This window comes from Notechis scutatus, chromosome 4, assembly GCF_049901735.1.
Source record: "Notechis scutatus isolate UNSWTSFEM ecotype Mainland chromosome 4, rNotScu1.2, whole genome shotgun sequence".
In the NCBI taxonomy this organism is placed as follows: domain Eukaryota; kingdom Metazoa; phylum Chordata; class Lepidosauria; order Squamata; family Elapidae; genus Notechis; species Notechis scutatus.
The window spans coordinates 13,487,749-13,508,640 of NC_142012.1; the positions used below are offsets into that span (position 1 = coordinate 13,487,749).

At 39.7% G+C, this 20,892-nt stretch overlaps 1 protein-coding gene across 7 annotated transcripts in view; it reads right to left on the bottom strand.

Moving 5' to 3' along the window:
* Positions 1–20,892, bottom strand: part of WDFY3 (WD repeat and FYVE domain containing 3) — a 182,410-nt gene that overhangs the window by 63,699 nt on the left and 97,819 nt on the right. For all 7 annotated transcript variants that reach the window (XM_026683686.2, XM_087962815.1, XM_087962813.1 and 4 more), the window contains 11 exons: positions 20,314–20,532; positions 19,100–19,281; positions 15,673–15,904; positions 12,706–12,866; positions 10,836–10,947; positions 9,494–9,684; positions 7,293–7,445; positions 5,259–5,332; positions 3,033–3,194; positions 1,395–1,489; positions 655–775 (listed from right to left, as the gene is read on the bottom strand). In XM_026683686.2, coding sequence (XP_026539471.1) covers positions 655–775; positions 1,395–1,489; positions 3,033–3,194; positions 5,259–5,332; positions 7,293–7,445; positions 9,494–9,684; positions 10,836–10,947; positions 12,706–12,866; positions 15,673–15,904; positions 19,100–19,281; positions 20,314–20,532 — 1,702 coding nt within the window. The remainder of the gene's footprint in view (positions 1–654; positions 776–1,394; positions 1,490–3,032; positions 3,195–5,258; positions 5,333–7,292; positions 7,446–9,493; positions 9,685–10,835; positions 10,948–12,705; positions 12,867–15,672; positions 15,905–19,099; positions 19,282–20,313; positions 20,533–20,892) is intronic.

Consider the following 20,892-nt stretch of genomic DNA (forward strand, 5'->3'; position numbering starts at 1 on the left):
CAGCTCAACATCACTCGTGTCAGGGGCACTTGTGGTAGGGCGGGGCTGGTGGATCCACTTTCGCTAGTAATTTGTTTTGCTAGCACTCTGCCAGTGAAAACAGAGCTCGGGGGGCCCCACACAGCGCCGCCCTGGCTCCATTTTTGACTGTGATGGCCTCCTACACCCTCTGGCAGCAAAAAGGGCCACCGCGTGTGGCTCTCCTGAGCTCCGCTTTTGCTGGCAGAGGCACTGCGGGCCAGTCCTTCACTGTTTCCAGATCTAAGTACCCAGTGGGCCAGATCTAGCCTGCAAGCCCAGAGTTTGATACCCCTGCCCAAGACCATTCCCATTAACACTGACAGGGCAAGCCACTAGTATACAAAAAATAAAAGCAAATCCCATTCCCTCCTAGTACTGATGATGTTACCTAGTTTGGTAATGAAATGTCTGCAAGAAAACCACCAAGCTCAAAGAACAACAAGGACCCCACAATTGGCAAATTTTCAGGGGGAAAAAAGGGTTAACAAGATCTAGTGTTTTGCTCCTCATATACTGCTATAGGATGTTGCTCACGTGGATTTGTTGTTGCTTTCTGATAGAAAAGTAGAACCATCCTGGGTTTTTGTTATAGTTACATCTATACAAAAAATAATCTAAATTATGTATACTCACTGTAAATTGACACTTGTTTTTTCTTTAGATGTGTACATAAGTTTCAGAAGGATATCCAGCAATCTGTTTCTCAGAAGAATAAGATTTGCAGAAACAAGACCACCAAAATCTTCCTCAGTTCCTAAAACAGAAATGGTTGCTTTGAAGGAGGCCATTTTGAACACTCATGAAAAGATTATTTTCTAAAATAATGTCAGTGGATATTAAAGCACAATCAATCTAACTAATAAATACTTCCCTAGTTTTATCGCATGGAAAATGTTCCTTTAGCTAAAAATGCTCTAAATTTTAATGATTACAAGATGAAACAATTATAGATTAAGAAAAAATAAAATAACATTCACTAATACATTTATTTTGGAATTATGCACACATTATAAGATATGTATTGTAATTTATATAGACATGCTTCAGAAAATAACTATAAACTAATCTAACAACGTACACCTAAGCAAGTTAAGATGTAAATAGTCTTTTAGTATTACAACAATTTTGTACTTAGTATAAATTTTGACTGGTGTAAAAAGGTTTGTAATATAGGATGCAGTCACATGATACCCACTTAACAACTAGCATGCCTTATGACTGTAATTCCAGTCTTAATTAGGTCTTAAGTCGAGGACTACCTTGCACACCAGAGAATAGAAAACATGAGCTTAGGAAAAAAAACATTAAATGCTAATGCAAAAATACATCTCAACTTCTCTTTCAATCTTTCCCTTGAATCTGGAACTACTTACCAGTGTCAAGCTTCTCTTCATTGTTCATCTCCATGACTACAAATTTCTCACAGACTGCAAATGTAGGCAAAGTAGAAGCGATGAACTGTCCAAACCTTGAAAAATAAAAGGAGGAAAATGGCAGGCCCTTGTGTGACAAGTAATGTTTAATTTTGCTAGTTGTTAACGTCAGCTGCACCGTAAAAGTTAACATTATGTGGCAATGGATTAAAAAAAATGTAGATTGTGGTGACAGCTGATTTAGAATTAAAATTGTCCTGGTCCAGCATAATATCCTTCCTCACTCTACCGAAACACGGCTTGTACTGCTGGAGATTCTAGTATTGAGGTGTCAGAATGCAACTTAGTTGGGAGAGGTGACTTGTAAAAGCCAAGACATCTGTGATAATGCACAATTATTACACATAAACAGTAAATTATGTATCTATATAAAAAAGCAAAATATCACTCATACATCATCACAAAATCTCCAGAACTGTAAAGCCTACAAATTTGAAATTTGGCACATATGTTCCACTTGGCTTCTAGGTGCTCACTAAGAAAGGATTTTTCGAAATGACCATCAGAGCATTAGAATTTCATATATTATTATTAACATGCTCTGATGCTAAGGATTTCTATTCCCCCTCCCCACTTGAAAAGAAATCTGTTCCAAATGCAAAACACAAGAAGAGGAGTTTCAGTTTCAGTTTCAGAGCAGCAACCAGCTTTAGTACAAAACAGTTGAACTAAGCCACGCCCAGGCCCCTTGCTGTCTCCTTCTTGCTCACACAGCAAATACTGTTTCAGTTTCCAAACAGCCCTTAACACAGTCAGGAGCTAGTCAGATGAATACTGATGGATGCTGGTAGGCAGAGGCAGAATTTTCCCCCTCTTGCTTTCCTCCCCAAAAACTAAGCCCAACCACATAGTTTCTTAGTGAAGCACGGGTATTGAGCTAGTTTCAAATAAATTACATTCATTCATTCATTCATTCATTCATTCATTCATTTATTTATTATAAATTATCGTTTTGGAACTGACACCAATTTTGGAATGCAAAAAATATTACATTTTCCAAACATTACATTACATTTTCCAAGCATGATAAAACTTAATACAGGTAGTCCTCGACTTATGACCACAATTGAGCCCAAAATTTTTGTTGCTAAGAGAGTCATTTGTTATGTGAGTTTTGTCCCTTTTTTGCCACAGTTGTTAAGTGAATCACTGCAGTTGGTAAGATAGTTTAAGATAGGTTAAGTGAATCTGGCTTCCCCATTGACTTTGCTTGCCAGAAGGTAGCCAAAGCCGATTACATGACCCTGGGACACTGCAACCGTCATAAATATGAGTCAGTTGCCAGGCATCTGAATTTGGGACCATGGGAATGCTGCATAAAGGTGAAAAATGGTCATAAGTCACTGTTTTCAATGCCATTGTAATTTCAAACATTAGGTCATTAAATAATGTGTTTTAAGTTGAGGACTACCTGTAGTAACTATCCAATAGATTCTGGCCCTGTTTTAAACATTTTCCCCCCTCATAGAAAAATCTCCCACATTTCTATGTGGGACTAGAGAAATGTGCCCTCTCAGAGGTACCAGCACACCCTCTAATTTTTGTAGGAAGAAAATCCATAGTGAATCTCGATGTTACCTGAGTAGGTCATTGCTACTAGGAAACCCCTGAAGCAAATAGCTCAGAACATTGCTGATAGCGGCAATGGTTGGCTGTGATAAAGACATATCTCGGAGAGTAAGCAAGAGTTTTGGGATTAGCTGGAATTCCCTCATCAGTTTTGCATTTTTTGACGCTTCACTGTAAGGGAAAGAACAATGTAATAAGTAAGAAAATAATTGTCATTCTTACTAAAAATGATAAGTGTCTTACATTATGAATTATTTTTGGAGTCAATCATATCTATGCATCAATCTACAGATATATCAATTGAGAAATCTGCATGGCTGGTATCATATTGTACTATTTAATTCAAAAACGCCCACGTTTATTTACTTAGTTACCCCAATTATTATATCCAAACATTTTTTTGTTTGTTGAAACCTTTTATGGTTAGCTATTTTACATAGGATCCTAATATAACGAAAGTCAAATGTTGGTTATCTCTTCTATGCCCCAATTCTGGATATCACTTCAAGAAATCCATTAAACATTTTGGAAGACAAGATCTGTTCATATATTTGTAGTTTCCATGACTGATTTCAAAACCAAGCATTATTCAAATGAGATTTTCAAGAGGTGCTGTATTTTCTGCAGAACTGTATATTTAACTGTAGTTGTAGTGTGTGTGTGTTTGTGTGAGTAAAGGTGTACAGTATATAATTATACCTATGCTCTGTATTCAAAGTGCAAACATAGCACCTGTCTACAATATCTTAAAACAATTTTGTCTTTTCTAAGATTGCAACTGAATTAAAGCATTGGACTCCTTTACATTCTAAAATTTCATTTGGTGATTTAATCCAAACAACTGTATGGCTTTAAACACATACCGTATTTGCCGGCGTATAAGACGACTGGGCGTATAAGACGCAGCCCCCAACATTTCCACTCAAAATATAGTTTTTGTTATATACTGCAGTATAAGGCGACCCCCCACTTGGAGGCATGCTTTTCAAGGCAAAAAGTCGTCTCATACGCCGGCAAATACTGATGAGAGTTGTAACACTTGGGGTATTCTGGATATAATTCTTGATTGACACCCCCAACCCCTTTCCCCCAAACTTACAAAGCCACCAAAATGCTTTAGAGAGGCAGCTTCGCCTTTCTCAGGCTGGCACTCAATTCCTCTCCCTTTCTTTGTGACAGCCCCGCGTGCGTGCCATCGGGACTCCAAGGGTGGGGGATGGACAGCTGCCAACTCTCTCTCTCTCTCTCTCTGTGTGTGTGTGTGTGTGTGTGTGTGTGTGTGGTGTGGAGGGTAATTCCGGCTATCTCTGGCCTCCGCTCGGTTTTAAAGTCGCTTGGCCGGTTCCCAAGTCGCAGCGCGCTGGCCGGGAGACGGCGCCGGGTGGAAGCTTCGGTGCAGGGAGGCAGATCTTTCTCTTAAGCGGGGGGGAGGAGGGACAAGAGGAGGGACGGGACGGGACAGGGCGGGAGGAGGGCGCTCGCCTTCTTCCACCGCCCACCGGACCCTTTTCTTCCCAAGGGGACCCTGGAAAGCAGCTCGGGAGCCGGGTGGCCCTGCCCAGCGGAGTCCCATCAGGAACTTCCTGAGGACACCCCCCGCCCCAAGCACAGACCTCCCGGTCTTTCAAAGAGGGAGGGAGAAGCGGGAGGAGCAAATTGCCGCCCGCCCGCTGCCCAGAAGGAGGGGCGCCACAGTCCACCCCACCACCTTCTCCCCCCACTCCCCGGGCCATTACGCGGCTCGGGCTGGCTGGGCGAAGCGGCCCGCCAGAGACCCTCCCGCTCCACCCCCACCCCACCTCCAGATTGGCCTCCGCAAGTGCCCCGAGCCGGGCGGAGGGTGGGTGGGTGGGTGGGTGGGTGGGAGGAGGAGAGAGAGACTTCGGCTGGGCTTGAAGGGGCTTCGCAAGTTGCGGAGCTCCGCCCGTCGCTCTTGCACCGGTGACAATGTATTTACCGCGTATAAGACGACCCCCACTTGGAGCATGTTTTTAGGGCAAAAAAGTCATCTTATACGCCGGCAAATCGGTATATAGCTTATCATGAGATAAGATATCCTTCCTACTCCTCCATCACCTCAAAAAAAACACCACACACACAACAGAGAATTAATCATGTTGTGTAAGAGCATTAAACAGGGCCACCGAACAAAATTTTCTGTGAATACTGATGGAGAGAAAAAACCGAAGTGTTAAACTTCTTACACTGTTTATAAAACAATATTTATAATGTTACCTGGACTCAGTAAGAAGTTCGATGAAATGTTCAAATAATGAAAGGTGAAGTTCGTAGGGGGCGTGAAGCCAAACCTGAAATGCAAAAATATTTATAATTTTTACATGCTGTTAATTTAGCAGATAACACTGCTACCAAAATATTTCCCTGAAGTATATCCATCAGGAGTCAAGCCTGATTAATACTTCATCTTCATTCTAGATTAGCAAAATAACATTTCTTGATTCTGCTTTAAGATTCACTTTATGTCGTTCTGAAAAAAAAATACAGTCTAAATAACAGTTCACCGATTTACAGTTTTCCTTCATCAAAGAAATTTCCAGGTCAGGGCTGCTCACTGGTATAAGCAAACAAAATTGTTTTATGTTTATTTTGATTGGCTCTGAATGTAACACAAGCCAAACCGATGAATATTATAATCAATTTTCTATTTCAAATTCAAAGATTTGCATGTTGTGTCTCCCCACTGAAATAGTTCTGAAGCAGAGGTAGTATTCAGCAGGTTCTGACCAGTTCTGGAGAACCGGTAGCGGACATTTTGAGTAGTTTGGAGAACCGGCAAATACCACCTCTGACTGGCCCCGCCCCCCATCTTTTCTCTGCCTCTCGAGTCCCAGCTGACCGGCTGGGTCTTCTTTGGCTGCCCTGCACAGGAGAATGGAGCTGGAAAGCAGGTTAGTGGGGCAGGGAAGGAATGGGGATTTTGCAATAACCTTCCCCCAGGAGTGGAAAGGGAATGGAGATTTTGCAGTATCCTTCCCCTGCCACGCACACCAAGCCAAACCATGCCCACCAAGTCACGCCCACAGAACTGGTAGTAAAAAAATTTGAATCCCACCACTGTTCTGAAGGCTTTATAGAAAAGTTATTATGGTAAATATAGTCGCACCTAACTCTGTTCATATCTAATACTTTTCAATGAACTCAACAAATCTACTTCCAATTGTATCTTTCTTTTAGAACAAATTGTTAGTCCACATTACTGCAGTCTTCCTAATTTAATGTTGTTCTCCTGATGTGCTTCCGCTATGAATCTCATATTCCCCAGCCAGAATGGAGGGGATGAGAACTGTAGTTCTTGCACATCTGGAAAGCAACAGAATGATGAATACCAATAATCTATTTCAATAGTTCACATTAAAATTGGTCCAACAAGGCGGATCAATGTTTATTTGCAGTACAGCTGTACAATACAGGTAGTCCTCGACTTACGACCACAATTGAGCTCAAAATTTCCGTTAACTGTTAAGTGAGTTTTGCCCCATTTCACGAGCTTTCTTGCCACAGTTGTTAAGTGAATTACTGCAGTTGTTAAGTTAGTAAACATGGTTGTTAAGTGAATCTGGCTTCCCCCTTGACTTTGCTTGTCAGAAGTTCATAAAAGATCATGGCAACCGTCATAAATATGAGTCAGTTGCCAGGCATCTGAATTTTGATCACACGGCCATGGGGATGCTGCAACAGTCATAAGTGTGAAAAACCTTCGTAACTTACTTTTCCAGTGCTGTTGTAACTTTGAATGGTCACTAAACGAACTGTTGTAAATCAAGGATTACCTGTATACCATATGCCCGTGATGGCGAACCTACGGCACGCATGCTGGAAGTGGCATGCAGAACCATCTCTGCCAGCACGTGAGCCGTTGCCCCAGCTCAGTTCCACTGTGCATGCGCGGATGCCTCCCACCAGCCAGTTGATTGTCGTGTATCTGCTGCGCATGCACGAGGGCAGGACGCATGCAGGAGACATGCAGGGGATGTGGGGATCATGAGGGGTCGTGCATGCATTGCATTATGGGTGCAGGCACACGTGTGAACAGCCACACGTGTGTGCGCACACACGCACGCACTTTCGGCACAGGGTGACGAAAAGGTTAGTCATCACTGCCATATGCCACCTGAAGCAAAAAACAAAAACAAACCCAACAACCCGCTTTTCCCCTCCCAATAATACATGTTATCTTTCAAGCAATGCTATTACAACAGGTTTGCTAATTAATCTTTTATGGCTAAAGTTCAGAAATATTCTCAGTACCTCAAAATCGCAAAGCAGATCCTGAAAAGCAGTTGAATTTGGAATGATGGATGTTTCGTGTCCGCTATCCACTGTCCCCACTAAAGAAAAGGTCAGATGTAGAATGTGGCTGTTCAAAAGACAACGCTTCTTCTTTAACAGCATGGCCAACAACTGGAAGCAAATGGAGACACATAGAGATATTGAAGCGTTCTGAATTTTGTAATCTCACAGAATTTTTTGCAGACAGACAGAAATATTCATTTCGTCCTAGCATAGAAAAACAGTCGGTCCCACAGCGAAGCTTTCTTATGAAAGGTGCTTGGTGCTCTCTGAGCTTGGTTGCTTCCTTGCAGGCATTTCATTACCAAACTAGGTAACATCATCAGTGTCAGTAAGGAATGGGGCTTGCTCTCAGTTTACATTCTATAATATTATTATTATCTAGAATATAAACTGAGAGCAAACATACTCCTTACTGGCAGTGATGATGTTATCTAGTTTGGATAAGGAAATGTCTTGCAAGAAAATAACCAAGCCTAGAGAGCACCAAGGACCCCTCATTTCAACCCTGACCTACAAACATTCTCCTTTACAAGCTTTCTTATGTAAAAAACTAGAACCTCCAAATTTATAGTAAATAGAAAAAAACCAGAAATGAAATTGAAAGTAACCCCAGCATAATAGGCACTGAGAAGTGAAAGAAGGAAATTATCTGATTGTTCAAAACCCATATTTTTCAGAAAGAAAAAAATAAATAAATTCAATGGAGAGAAGGAAATGTACCTGTCAGGGCACTTTATAATTAAAGTCTTGTTTAGGTGAATGTATTTTTTTTAAAAAGGGCAGGCCTTTGAAAAAAGGGGATTTTTGCTTCTCTGGATCCATTTTCTTGAAATTTCGGAAACCTTTTTGCTTTTGCATTCTGAGAACTAAATCATTTCTATATCACGTACTAATAACATTGGTGTATAATATGTACTTGTGTCATTAAATATGTATCTATATATTTATAGTACTAGCACTTAGATTTATATACTGCCTTATAGTGCTTTACAGCCCTCTCTAAACGGTTGAAAGTCAGCATATTGCCCCCCACAATCTAGGTCAGGGATGTCAATCTCAAGTTGTCACGGTGGTGTCACATGATGTATCACAACTATTTTCCCCCTTTGCTAAACCAGGTGGGAGTGGGGCCAGCGCATGACGCATCCGATCCATGGGCCACACGTTTGACAGCCCTGATCTAGGTCCTCATTTTACTGACCTCGGAAGGATGGAAGGCTGAGTCAATCTTGAGTCGGTCAGCATCGAACTGCTAGCAGTGAGCAGAGTTAGCCTGCAATACTTCCTTCTATAACCACTGCATCACCATGACTCTTCATATATTATATATAATATCTTATTATTATATGTTATGCCTTATTCTGATGGCAAATTTATAATTTAATTATTATTCTCATATTTTTTTAACTTTTGGGAAGCCAGATCACTAATTGACATTATCACTAATCTGATCAAGTCAATTAAATTCTCGGTTCATTTGGGGTGGTGAAAAAGAAACCCACTTCTCATCCTGCCAGCCTCAATTCAGAAGCTGAAGCTCATTCCAAATCATGCAAATATAGTTGCTGGATCACTGCAGGAGATGCTATCTGGTTTTGGATTAGAACAATAAACTTTTTTTCTTGTGATGGAAAAAACCTTCCCGTTTTGCAGGAGAGGCTTCTGCCATGTACCCGAATGAAATGTTACATTTTGCATCAATTATATAACTAAAACGAGCTCCGCTAAATGTCCTTCAGCGGACACAGATGGTGTAGTGCCCTTGATCGCCCCAGAAATAAAGCTTCCCATTTGCTTCTCTTCGGGATCCTATGAGTGCTTCCTTTCAATCTGGCAAACACTAAATGTCTCTGCTGAGCTAGCAGCTGACCGTGTTGTGCTGCCTAAACTGTAAAGCCATGGCATCGTGCTGTCACTACTTGAAATTTTGCAATACAATTTGGTCAGGGAATTGCGCATTTTATCGACCTCGGAAGGATGAAAGGCTGAATCAACTTTGAGCCTGGTGAGATATGAACTGCCGAACTGCAGGCAGCCGGCAGTCAGCAGAAGTAGCCTGCAGTACTGTACTCTGACCACTGCGCTACCATGGCTCACGCAATGAATTTCACCCAAATGTGGTCCGCACAAGCATTTTTGTCTATCTTTATTCGCACCTGGTAACCTTTGATTCTTTCCATTTCTTTGCTAGCGAGAGGGTTGCTCTTGACCACACAAACAAGGGCCTTCACGGCAGCGTAAAGTCCTTCTACGTCTGACGCCATGGCTACTAGGCCCAAAATAGCAGCAGCTCCACCAATGTATTGCAGGGTAGTCGCCACAGGTTTAGGGACAAATGTTCTTACCCCTGCATGGAGGTGGCAAAATGAAATGAAAACATCAGTTTTACAGGATAGTCATCAACTTAATTATTACTTCAAAAATAAACAGCATATGTTTCAATTTCCTTTATCTCGCCTTTTTAAAAATAACAAATGGAAAAAAAACAAAACCGTATCATATGAGTTGTTGGAATTACACTGCTCATCCTGTAGAGGTTGCCAGCAATGGAAGATAAAGACAAATAATCAGTTCAAACTTTTTGTATTCATAACTCCTATTAATATTAGGAATATTCAGGTTCCTAATGCATATATATAGAGGGTCTTTTATGCAGGAAACAACAGGAGCTACAGTCCTTGTTTACCGACCATTCAGTGATGGTCAGAAGTTATGCCAGGGCTGAAACAAAACCTTCACAGCCCATTTACAAACTTTGCAACACCTCAGTCATGTGATTGCCATTACAGTAAATACACATTGTAAATACACTATGTCTAAGCTGTTTCTTTTTCTTTTTTGCCCTTGCACAACAGAGACATTGGAGAGAAAGGGATTGCAAAACAACAAGCATTTGCTCTTCTACACACTGAAAGCAATGTATTTGCATCAGAAGCCCAGGGTTGGAACTCAGTGTTTATAGTATTTTTGCAGTCCCTTCCTTTCTAATCTTTCCATTCTGTGTTGATGGGAGAGGAGAAAAAAGCAAGCAAAATCTCACCTTTGCCTGACCATTTCCCACACAGAGCAAGTGTTTGGAGAGAAAGGTATTGCAAGAGAGTAAGCTGTTTTCTATACATCAAAAGCAATGTGATTATGTCAGGAGTGGGAAAGCAATCCCATTTGGGATCGGCAACTTGGCTGTTAAGTGAAGTGAAAATGTGACTGCTTACAATCTTACTTCCTTTCTTTACAGACTTGCAAAGGTTGTCCATATGAGGATTGGCTGCAAAGTTAAATTTTCATCACTGTGAATGGTTGCTGTAGGAGACAGTTGCTAAATAACAACTATCTGTTAAGTTTTGTGATCAGGACTGGACATCTTTGGCAACTGAATGATCCCTCCTTAAATATTTGATACTGTACAGTAATTTTTAATGTAACAGACTACAGAAGCATTACATACTTGAGTAAGCACCATACAAAAACATTTATTAGTTTATTTTAATGTTTTCTCACCCAAATATCCTATCAAAGCTGCGCCAATGGTACGCGCAGGTCCATTTAAATGTCCTCCTGAATTGTGGAGCAGTTTTACTGGAGTGGCATTTTCGTGGGATGAAATAGCTAGCTAATGAGAAACAAACAAACAAAAAACTTTGTTTAGACAGAGTTTATAGGAACAATATTTTTTGAACATTTTCACAGATTGGCAGGAAAACACACTCCTCAAGCCTAAGAGAAGAAAGATCAGATATGATTCTGTGATTTACAAAAGCAGAAGAATAATACAAAGGAATTGTTTCCTTGTATAATGGAAGAAACGTTTTATTTTTCAGTTGGACAATATCAGAAACAATTTAACAAACATCTTTAATTTCCCCAGATAGAAGATAAATACTTGGTGGACACTTGTCATCACTTACGCCAAGCTTCTAACTCTCACACCCAAACCTGTCGTTAAAGGGAATCATTCATTTCTAAAAGCTATGAGAGGATGTAGCATCTTAAGTATTAATGAGTTATGGAGACGCACACAATCAACAACTTCTCTTTTTTGGTACATAGCCTCTAAATAGACTGTTCAATTTTCTCAGCTTCTCTTAGAAAGCGTCTCTTTCTCGATCAATTCATAAGCAATTTGTTTTTGGCGGGTTCCCATTATGCACCTCTATTATAGAAACATGTATAGTAGTCTTTGGCTTACAACTACAATTTCCCTTGCCAAAATTTCCATTGCTAGGCACGACAGTTATTATGAGTCGTCGTGGTGGCATAGTGGTTAGAATGCAGTACTGCAGGCTACGTCTGCTGCCTGCCGACTGCCTGCAATTTGGCAGATCGAATCTCACCAGGCTAGGTTGACTCAGCCTTCCATCCTTCTGAGGTGGGTAAAATGAGGACCCAAAATTGTTGGGGGCAATATGCTGACTCTGTAAACAGTTATCTATGGGCTGTAAAGCACTGTAAAGAGGTATATAAGTCTAAGTGCTATTGCTATTGTTAAGTGAGTTGTGCCCCATTTTACAACCCTTTTGCCAGAGTTGTTAAGCAAATCACTGCAGTTGTTAAGCCAATCTGGCTTGCCCCATTGACTTAGCTTGTCGGAAACCAGCTAGGGAGGTTACAAATGGTGATCACATGACCTCAGGACCACACAACTTCATAAATACATGCCAGTTGCCAAGGATCCAAATTCTGAACACATGGCCATGGGGATTCTGCAGTAGTTGTGTGTGTTATAAATCATTTTTTTCAGAGTCTTGTAACTTCAAATGATCACTAAACAAAGTGAGTAAGTCAAGGATTACTCATATATCATATGAGATTACATAGCCAGTATCCACTGGAATACTCCAAAGTGGAAATTAGCTGGAATAACCCAATTGTCCTTCCAAAGTATAAAAGAGGTTAAAAAAAAGGATACTTTTTAAACTACCTGGAGTCACCAAGAGTGAGTTGGGTTGACATATAGCAATAGCAATAGCACTTAGACTTATATACTGCTTCACAGTGCTTTACAGCCCTCTCTAAGCGGTTTGCAGAGTCTCTTTATTTTCCTCCCCAAAAACTAAGTCTGATCACATAGTTTTGTAGCGAAGCATGAGTATCCAGCTAGTTTTCTTAATAAAGAATACTTAGGAACTAATTACTTACTTGTTCTTTGTTAACCTTTAGCTATGCACATTCTCTTCAATCCTGGGATACATCCATGTGCAGGCTCAATATACAAGCACAACCTATCATAAAAGATGCTTGCTGATCTGCTGACTCTCATATATTAAATATTGTGTGAGGTTTACTGATGGTCAAAGTTGAGTATTAGCAACATTTGTTGAGTCAGTACTGAAAACTAACAAGTGACACATAAAAAATGTTTTCAGCTTACCTGCTTGGCTATGGCCTTACTGTCCAATTTGTTATAAACTTTTCTAATCCTTGCTACCGTGAGTGAAGAAACAGAGAGCGCATAAAGGCCAAAAGATACTTTCTCCTCTGGGACCAATGAGACTGGAGACGGACTGATTCCTTCTGCTTTGGAATCTTTGCCTTCAAACGAGAGAAAATTTCACCCGTGAGATGATATAAATATAGATTACAAACCAGATGACATACAATCTTTAGACCAAATCTCAATCCAAATGGGAAATGCCCTAGGAGATTTCAGAGAAGGACAACGTTTCAGAATTAGCTTCTACAGGTAGTCCTCCACTTACAACAGTTTTCTTAGTGAATGTTCAAAGTTACAATCGCACTGAAAAAAGGGACTTATGACCATTGCAGCATCCCTGTGGTCACATGATTTACATCACTCACTCACATTTATGATGGTTGCAGTGTCCCGGGATCATGTGATCCCCTTTTGCGACCTTCTGACGAGGAAAGTCAATGGGGAAGCCAATTTCATTTAACTAATTTAACAACTGCAGCGATTCCCTTAACAAACGTGGCAAGAAAAAGTTGTAAAATGGGGTAAAACACACTTAACAAATTTCTCTCTTAGCAACATAAAGTTTAGGCTTAATTGTGGTCGTAAGTTGAGGAATACCTGGTTTGCAATATAGTTATAGTGCAGCGTTATGGGTTAGAGAGAAATATTTAGCCTAAGATCTAGTCAATAAGGGCAACAATTCTAAAGCAAATCAAATGTTCATCCTTCCAGTACCTTGTTTGCTACTATAAGCGCAAATGAAATTGACTTCACAGTAACTAGAACTTTGAAACAAGTTGCCCTCCTTGCATGTAAATTCTAAAATTTACCCACGTCATGCATGGACCCTTAACAATACAGCTGTAGTTGCTATAATAAATGAGTTGCAAATTTCCCTCCTTTCCAATTGGCCTCACCCTACTCTGTTTTGCAAAGGCTCAGTTGTTTTCCTAATTAAAAACAAAGCTCCAGCAGCACGTTGGCCCAATTACAATTAGAGGGACTGTGTATGAAATACTAATTGTCCTCTCCCAACAAGGCAGAACTGCTATAAGAACGGGAAGGGTAAATCTCTGCTCCTGGTGATCCACCCAGATTCGATCTTGCATCATTATCCTGGGACATGTATATTTGGGTTTGTTTTGCACCCACTCCTACCATATAACTTTCTGTCTGCAGACTGGAAGAGCAAAACCTAAATGGTTAATTCTTAACATCTGAACATCTAAATTCAAACAACATACAGAAAACCTAAATAAATCATAGTTTTATAGGTAATCCTTGCTTCCCGACCACAATTGGGACTAGCAACTCCACAGTTAGGTGCTCCGGTTGCTAAGTGAAAAAAATCATGTGACCACACCTGACTTAAAAGCAGCTTCCAACTTGTCATTAAGCAAATCACAGCGGTTGTTCATTAAGACATTATGTGATTGCAACTTGCAATCTCACTGCTGTGTTGTCCATTACTTCTGCTTGTAGAAAGCGGGTTGTGAAGTGCACCAAGGACAGTTGTGACTGTAGGAAGCAGCAGTTACAACCATTGTAAATGACAACTTGCCATGTTGAAAAATTTCTGAACAAGGCAGTCAGTGAGCAAGGAATACCTGTATATTTTAATTAATTTGGGATTTGGTTCCGATTTGAACGTCACACAAAACCCATCATATAAACCTGAAGATTATATTTAGCTAGCAAGCATGATATGTAAGAACACGCTAAAATGGCACATAAATTAAATTAATTAAAATTATTAATGTATTTTTATGAAAATTTGATCTCTAAATATTGCTCTTTCCAAATGCATCGTCCTCAAATATTTAGGGCTACCGTTTCTAGTAGATGGAACTGGTAAGACCTTTGGTCAAAATATCAATTAAATATTTCTCTTTAGAAATATTTAAGGCTAGCTCAATACCCGTGCTTCGCTACAAAACTATATGGTCAGGCTTCGTTTTGGGGGAGGAAAATAAGGGGAAAAAAATTCTGCCTCTGCCTACCAGCATCCATCGGTATTCATCTGGCTAGCATCCTGTCAATGTGTGAGAGAGTTGAGGGCTGTTTGGAAAGTGAAGCAGTATTTGCTGTGTGAGCAAGAAGGAAACAGCAAGGAGCCTGGGCGTGGCTTAGCTTAACTGTTCTGTACTAAACCTGCTTGGTGCTGTGAAACTGAAACTGAAACTGAAACTCCTCTCCTATGCTTGTGTTTTGCATATGGAAGAGATTTCTTTTCAGGTGGGGAGGAGGAGTAGAACTCCTTAGCATCAGAGCGTGTTAATAATAATATAGGAAATACTAATGCTCTGATGGTCATTTCGAAAAATCCTTTGTTAGTGAGCACCTAGATGCTAGGAGGAACATACGTTCCAAATTTCAATACGTTCACTTTACAGTTCTGGAGATTTTGTGATGATGCGGGAGTGGTATTTTGCTTTTATATATATATAGATTTAGGCCAAAAAATAGTATAATCTCTTCATGCCAATATCAAGAATGGGTTAGCTGTCTCTTGTCCAAGGAGAAAATTAAGAAAAGGATAACATTCAGGGGGGAAAATATTTAAAGGAGAAAGATTGTTTATTTGATAAACACTGGTCAAATCGTTATTATTATAAAGAATAATTTACAAAACTTGTTTTTCACATAATCTCAGAAACAACTAATATCACAATTTCAAACCTTGTTTACCCAGAAGCCTCTCTGCGTTACACCTAGTAAAATCAGAAGTAGATGCTGGATGAAACTCTCTGCTGTACATCTTCCTCTTTTTATCCTGAAGCCCAAATTAAAATATTTTTGAGGAATAGCTTCTTGCCCCTTTACAAAATACTGTCAAGATACTGTGTTTTTGGGGAAAAAAAGTTATACTGTCAAAAGTCATATTTAAAAAAAAAGATATTTAAATTATGATTTGTTTTTACTTACAAGGCATATATACAGCTTGGAAACTTCCAACATAGTTTGGGCCAAGTTCATAAATTGTGCTAATGCTTGATGGAGGTAAGACTTCTTCTAGGAAATGGGTTGGTCCCAACCGCCAAACGAGTGACGAGAGCTGTCGCTGGGCAGGCGGTGTGCCTATATAGGCATAAACTGTACTAACTATTGGTGGATTGGCACAACTTGAACCGCCAGGACTACTGTGAATATAGTGAAACTGTAAAATACATTAATGCAAAGACTATCATACCTATTCTATAGACAAATAAAGTTACATGCTCTACCTATGATTAATCCCGATAGGCCAGAGATGGCTAACCTTTTCGTTGTCACGTGCCGAAAATGCACACGCATGCCTGCACCCATAATGCAATGCACGCACACCCCCGTGCTCCCGCACTCCCTGCACATGCATGTGGGAGCCCCTGCACCCCCGTGTCCTCTGCGCATGTGCGTGCCTCCCACATGCACCCTGTGCATGCACGGCAGATACCCGAAAATCAGCTGGCTGGCGGGAGGTGCACACACATGCACAGTGGAACTGAGCTGGACGACGGCTTGTGTGCTGGCAGAGATGGCTCTGCGAGCCACTTCTGGCACGGGTGCCATAGGTTCGCCATCACGGCCATAGGCTGCCACCAAACCATCTAGCCATTTTCTACTATCTTGCTCCGTGCACATAAGAAATCAATAAAACTAGCACCATATGTAGCTTATTTTGACATTTATACGTGCTAAGAAAGGAAAGAAATGTTTATTCAGGCTACTGTTCAATTAAAAATATACATAATCTAATTATAAACGTTTTAATCTGATGAAATCTGCATGCATTAAGCCTGCATTTAAGAGAGTAAATATTCTGTATAAACATATCTGAACTTTCAGATGTATTTAAGGAGATAAATTTATTTTTTTTGGCATCAGACAACACCACTAAGGATAAGAAATACAGGTAGTTCTCTCTATATCCCCCTCTCTCCCCACTCCATGGCACCCACAATTTTCTGCACTCCTCTCATTTTCATGCTGGAAGAAAGGAAGAAGCAAGGTGCCTGTCAGGCTCAAAGAATCAGGACCATTCATGAGATTGCAGCATAACCCACAAAAATCAGATCAACTAACGTTCAATACTGCATTAGTACCAGATAAGGATCAATGGAATTCAGGAGGAATTGGACTTAAGAGCATTTATGGTATCGTAACGATTCTAAGCTCATGCTGCACTTAACTCTGCTCCCCAGTTCTGTCTGCTCTTTTCTTACAGTGCCCTCTGTCACACATTTTGATATATTTATTCTAATCTGTTACTTTATAGGGAAATCATTAATCTCTCCTAGGGAGTAACAGGAGGCAAGGTTTCCTCCTGATTGGATTAATGTGAAGAAGTTCTTTCATTTCACCCATTGGCATAGGGCACCTTTTACCCAAAGATAATGAAAGAAAATAATTAAATTCCTCCTTCTTCAATTTTGTCTAGGTGGGGGGGAATGGACCAAATTGTGGACTTGCCCCCATTCTATGATATCTTGGGCATTAAACAACCTGTTTTTTTAACCCTCATACAAGCTCTTTTAGATGGATTATATGGGGGGAAATTGGATATTCCTCTTGTGAATTCCCCTATTCCTCTTGTGAATTAGGCTTGTGGTACTGGATGGGGTGCTAGTGTCTGATGCAGTCTACCTTTGGTTCTAATATTCTGCATGCTGTACAAGGATAACTAACTGGATGAAACATCCAAAGGAAATGAAAGCTATTTGTCCTTTTGGTGAAAGACAAACAGAATCTATTGCTATTAATTCCATGTTTGCAGGACATTGGGACAGGAAATTCTGGCAGCCAGAGCAATAACTCTGACCTGACTTACATACAAAGATTTTATGGGGGAACTTAAAGCAGAAAAAGTTATTCTAACTACTAAACAAACTTATCCCTCCTAATTCTGAGGAACTACAAACAAAACTTTTCATTTCTCAGAAATGCATAAGAAAACATCTGTTCACATCATGTCAAACGAAACAAACAAAATGTTAAAAAGTTATGATATTTATGTAGTTACTTACCAAGCCCATCAAAATTATATTAAAGTAACCAAAATATCTTTACAACCCCCAAGGCATGTCACAACTTTGGAGCACCCCTAATATTTGGAAATTGAAAGCTGAAAAGCATGCCCTAAGTCTCATATATCACATAATTATCACTGCTGTTTTGGTATATCTACTCTTCATTTTTATTCATTTTTAAAGAGCATGTTTTGCAACATTACACAACATACTATACAGTATTAGGAAATTACAGCCACTGTTTTACTTTATTTGAAGTTCATCTCATAGTTAGAATATTTCTTTACATGCGCTGTGTTGGTCCCTTGCATTTTTTTTACATGAAATAGACCAGAGGTCTCCAAACTTGGCAACTTTAAGACTTGTAGACTTCAATTCCCAGAATTCTGGGAGTTGAAGTCCACAAGTCTTAAAGTTGCCAAGTTTGGGGACCCCTGAAACAGACAAACCAGATACCAGTACGAGTTCAGATTAAGTTGAGCTTTATGAGTTTTTATTTATTCCACAATGTTAATTCTAAACATTTTGCAATATTGTTATATTGGACCACCACACTGGCTTGATTTTCTACTTGATTTTCTGTAACTTGTCATAGTGTTATGGTTTTCCAGACTAGGATGTTCTTCTAAGCCACTCAATTTGATATGGATTAAGCACTGATATCTTTTATTTCATGTATGCATTTAATGAGTCAATTATGTTTTTTTTAAGAATAAGGAGAGCAGCAAACAATTCTTCAGGTTGGACTAGAGAACCAAACAGCAGCACAAAAAGCGTGAGAAATCTTTTTAGAGATGATCAAATAATGCAGCTTTGATTTCAGAAAGCAAGATTCCATTTTCATATGAATAGCAATTACCTGTGATACAAGGACTTTGATGTTGCACACAACATGAACTTAATGTCACAAAGTGAAACAATATAAAAACTAAAAGTTTCCCCTGTCTAATCGTGTCCAACTCTAGGGGGTGATGCTCATCTTAGCTAAAGGAGTGTTGTTCGAAGACATTGCTGTGGTCATCTGGCCAGCATGACTATATACCAAGGCACACAGAATATTATTACCTTCCCACCGGAACTGGTACCTATTTATCTACTCACATTTGCATGCTTTGGAACTGTTAGATGGGCAGGAGCTGAGGCAAGCAACAGGAACTCACCCCATCACGTGGCGCTCGGGTCTCAAACCCGGGCTGTCAGCTTTCCAGCTGACAAGCTCAGTGTCTTTAACCGCTGAGCCATTGCATCCCTGAACCAACATAGAGCAACTACCAACAGCATTTGAGAATATATACCATCACACATATTTTCTAGTAAGGGGTAGGAGCTATAGACTTTGAATTTACCTTTACTGTATTAATCAGCTGTCCATCAATGTAAAGTGCAGCAGTACTATTTTTCAGCATGCCTTTGCTCATTACCAGAACCATGTGATGCCACTGGCCTTCCACTATGTGGTCACCACAACGAAAACGAGCACAACAGGGCAGAATCTCATAGCAGGATGACTCCTCATTGAAGTCATCAGCTGGAGACAAAAGAAGATTGAATGAGAGTTTCAGCTGCCAAAGGTATATTGCCAATGGTCAAACCTAAAATGAACTAAACAGTTTGATATGCACAATTCCCCATTAAAAATAATAAACCATGAGCACGGAACTCTGATTTGGCTTCAGATTTATCAAATCAAAACATTAGAAAATCAGTGTACAAAGCAGTTAACCACTTGAATGTTTGCATTTAGCAACACCATCACAATAAAGAACCAGATACAGAAAAGAATCGAAGTTAAGATTACATCAGAATTAATTAATAAATGTATATTAATTTTAATAGACTATCCATTTTCATTTACTAGGAAAGCCGTTTGGAAGAGAATCACAGGGATTGAACTTTCACTACTAGCAACATTAAAAAATTACATTTGGCTCAAATGTCTTACAGGTAATTATCAACTTACGACTGGTCGTTTAGCAATTGGCTAAAGTCGTGACACACTTCCATAGGGGTACTTATAACCCAGTTTTGAAGTACCTTCAGCCAACTCCCTGTGTGGTCAAGACTCCATGTTTGGTGCTCAGCACAACCGGCCCAGATTATGGCCATCTGCAGTGTCCTGCAGTCAATTTTATATATTTTTTTTGTTTATTTTTGCAGAAAGTAAGTTATAAAATTGAGTCAGTCGTGTGGGTGAGCTAATTTATAACCATCTTGACTTACGACCTCATGGCAAGCTCCATTTTGGTTGCAAGTTGAGGACAACCTGTTTAAAACTATTGTAGCACAAGGGGAAAATTAGCTGAAGAGCCACTTCATCATACTTGGGTTCAATTTCAATAATTGCAAATTCAGGGTGCTCAACAAATTAAGACTTCAGGTCTACAATCATAGTTTGTAGAAGCCTTAAAAACTGTTCCAGCTCATTGCTTATTCCCCCATTGCTTATTCGTGTTTTGTTGGAGCAGGAATGTTATTTCAAAATGAAGCTTCATTGTCCTAAAGTGAAAAAAATATTGATGAAAAATTGATGAAATGTAAAAACAGGGAGGCTGGTTCTTACCGTAATTCTGAAGCAATTCTTCTTTAGTTGAAACAATAAGGGTTCGGTCTTTTACTGAAAGGACGATAGCAAGACATATATAGTGCTGTTCAGAGCTGTTTGCCCGCCTTACAATTGTAAGTAACCTAATGGGATGATAATTTGGGGCTGTGCTAAAATGTTCCACACAAAACCAACTTGAAAAGCTTAATCCAGATGGAGGTGGGAAAAGACGCTCTCCTGTAAGGGAAAAATGACAGGAAATTAGCTATTCACTCTTTCTCCAAATTCTTTACATATCTAGCTTAAATATTTTAATCTTGCAGCTGTCTACACAGCTGGATTCTATGAATTTCTGGAAGTGGTAAAAAATATTACTTATTTAAACAATCTAATTCTAATTTTGCTTTAGATCACTTTTTTCAAAAATGCATCTTACTGATGCATGTTCAGTAATCATGTATTGTGGGCTACTCATACATGATCATATAATAATAACAAATTAGTATAAAAATGTTGTCCACATCAAATATAAAATGTGAAAGAATATGAAATTAAGTAATTCATTAATGCATCTGGGAATCATTGCTCACACTTCAC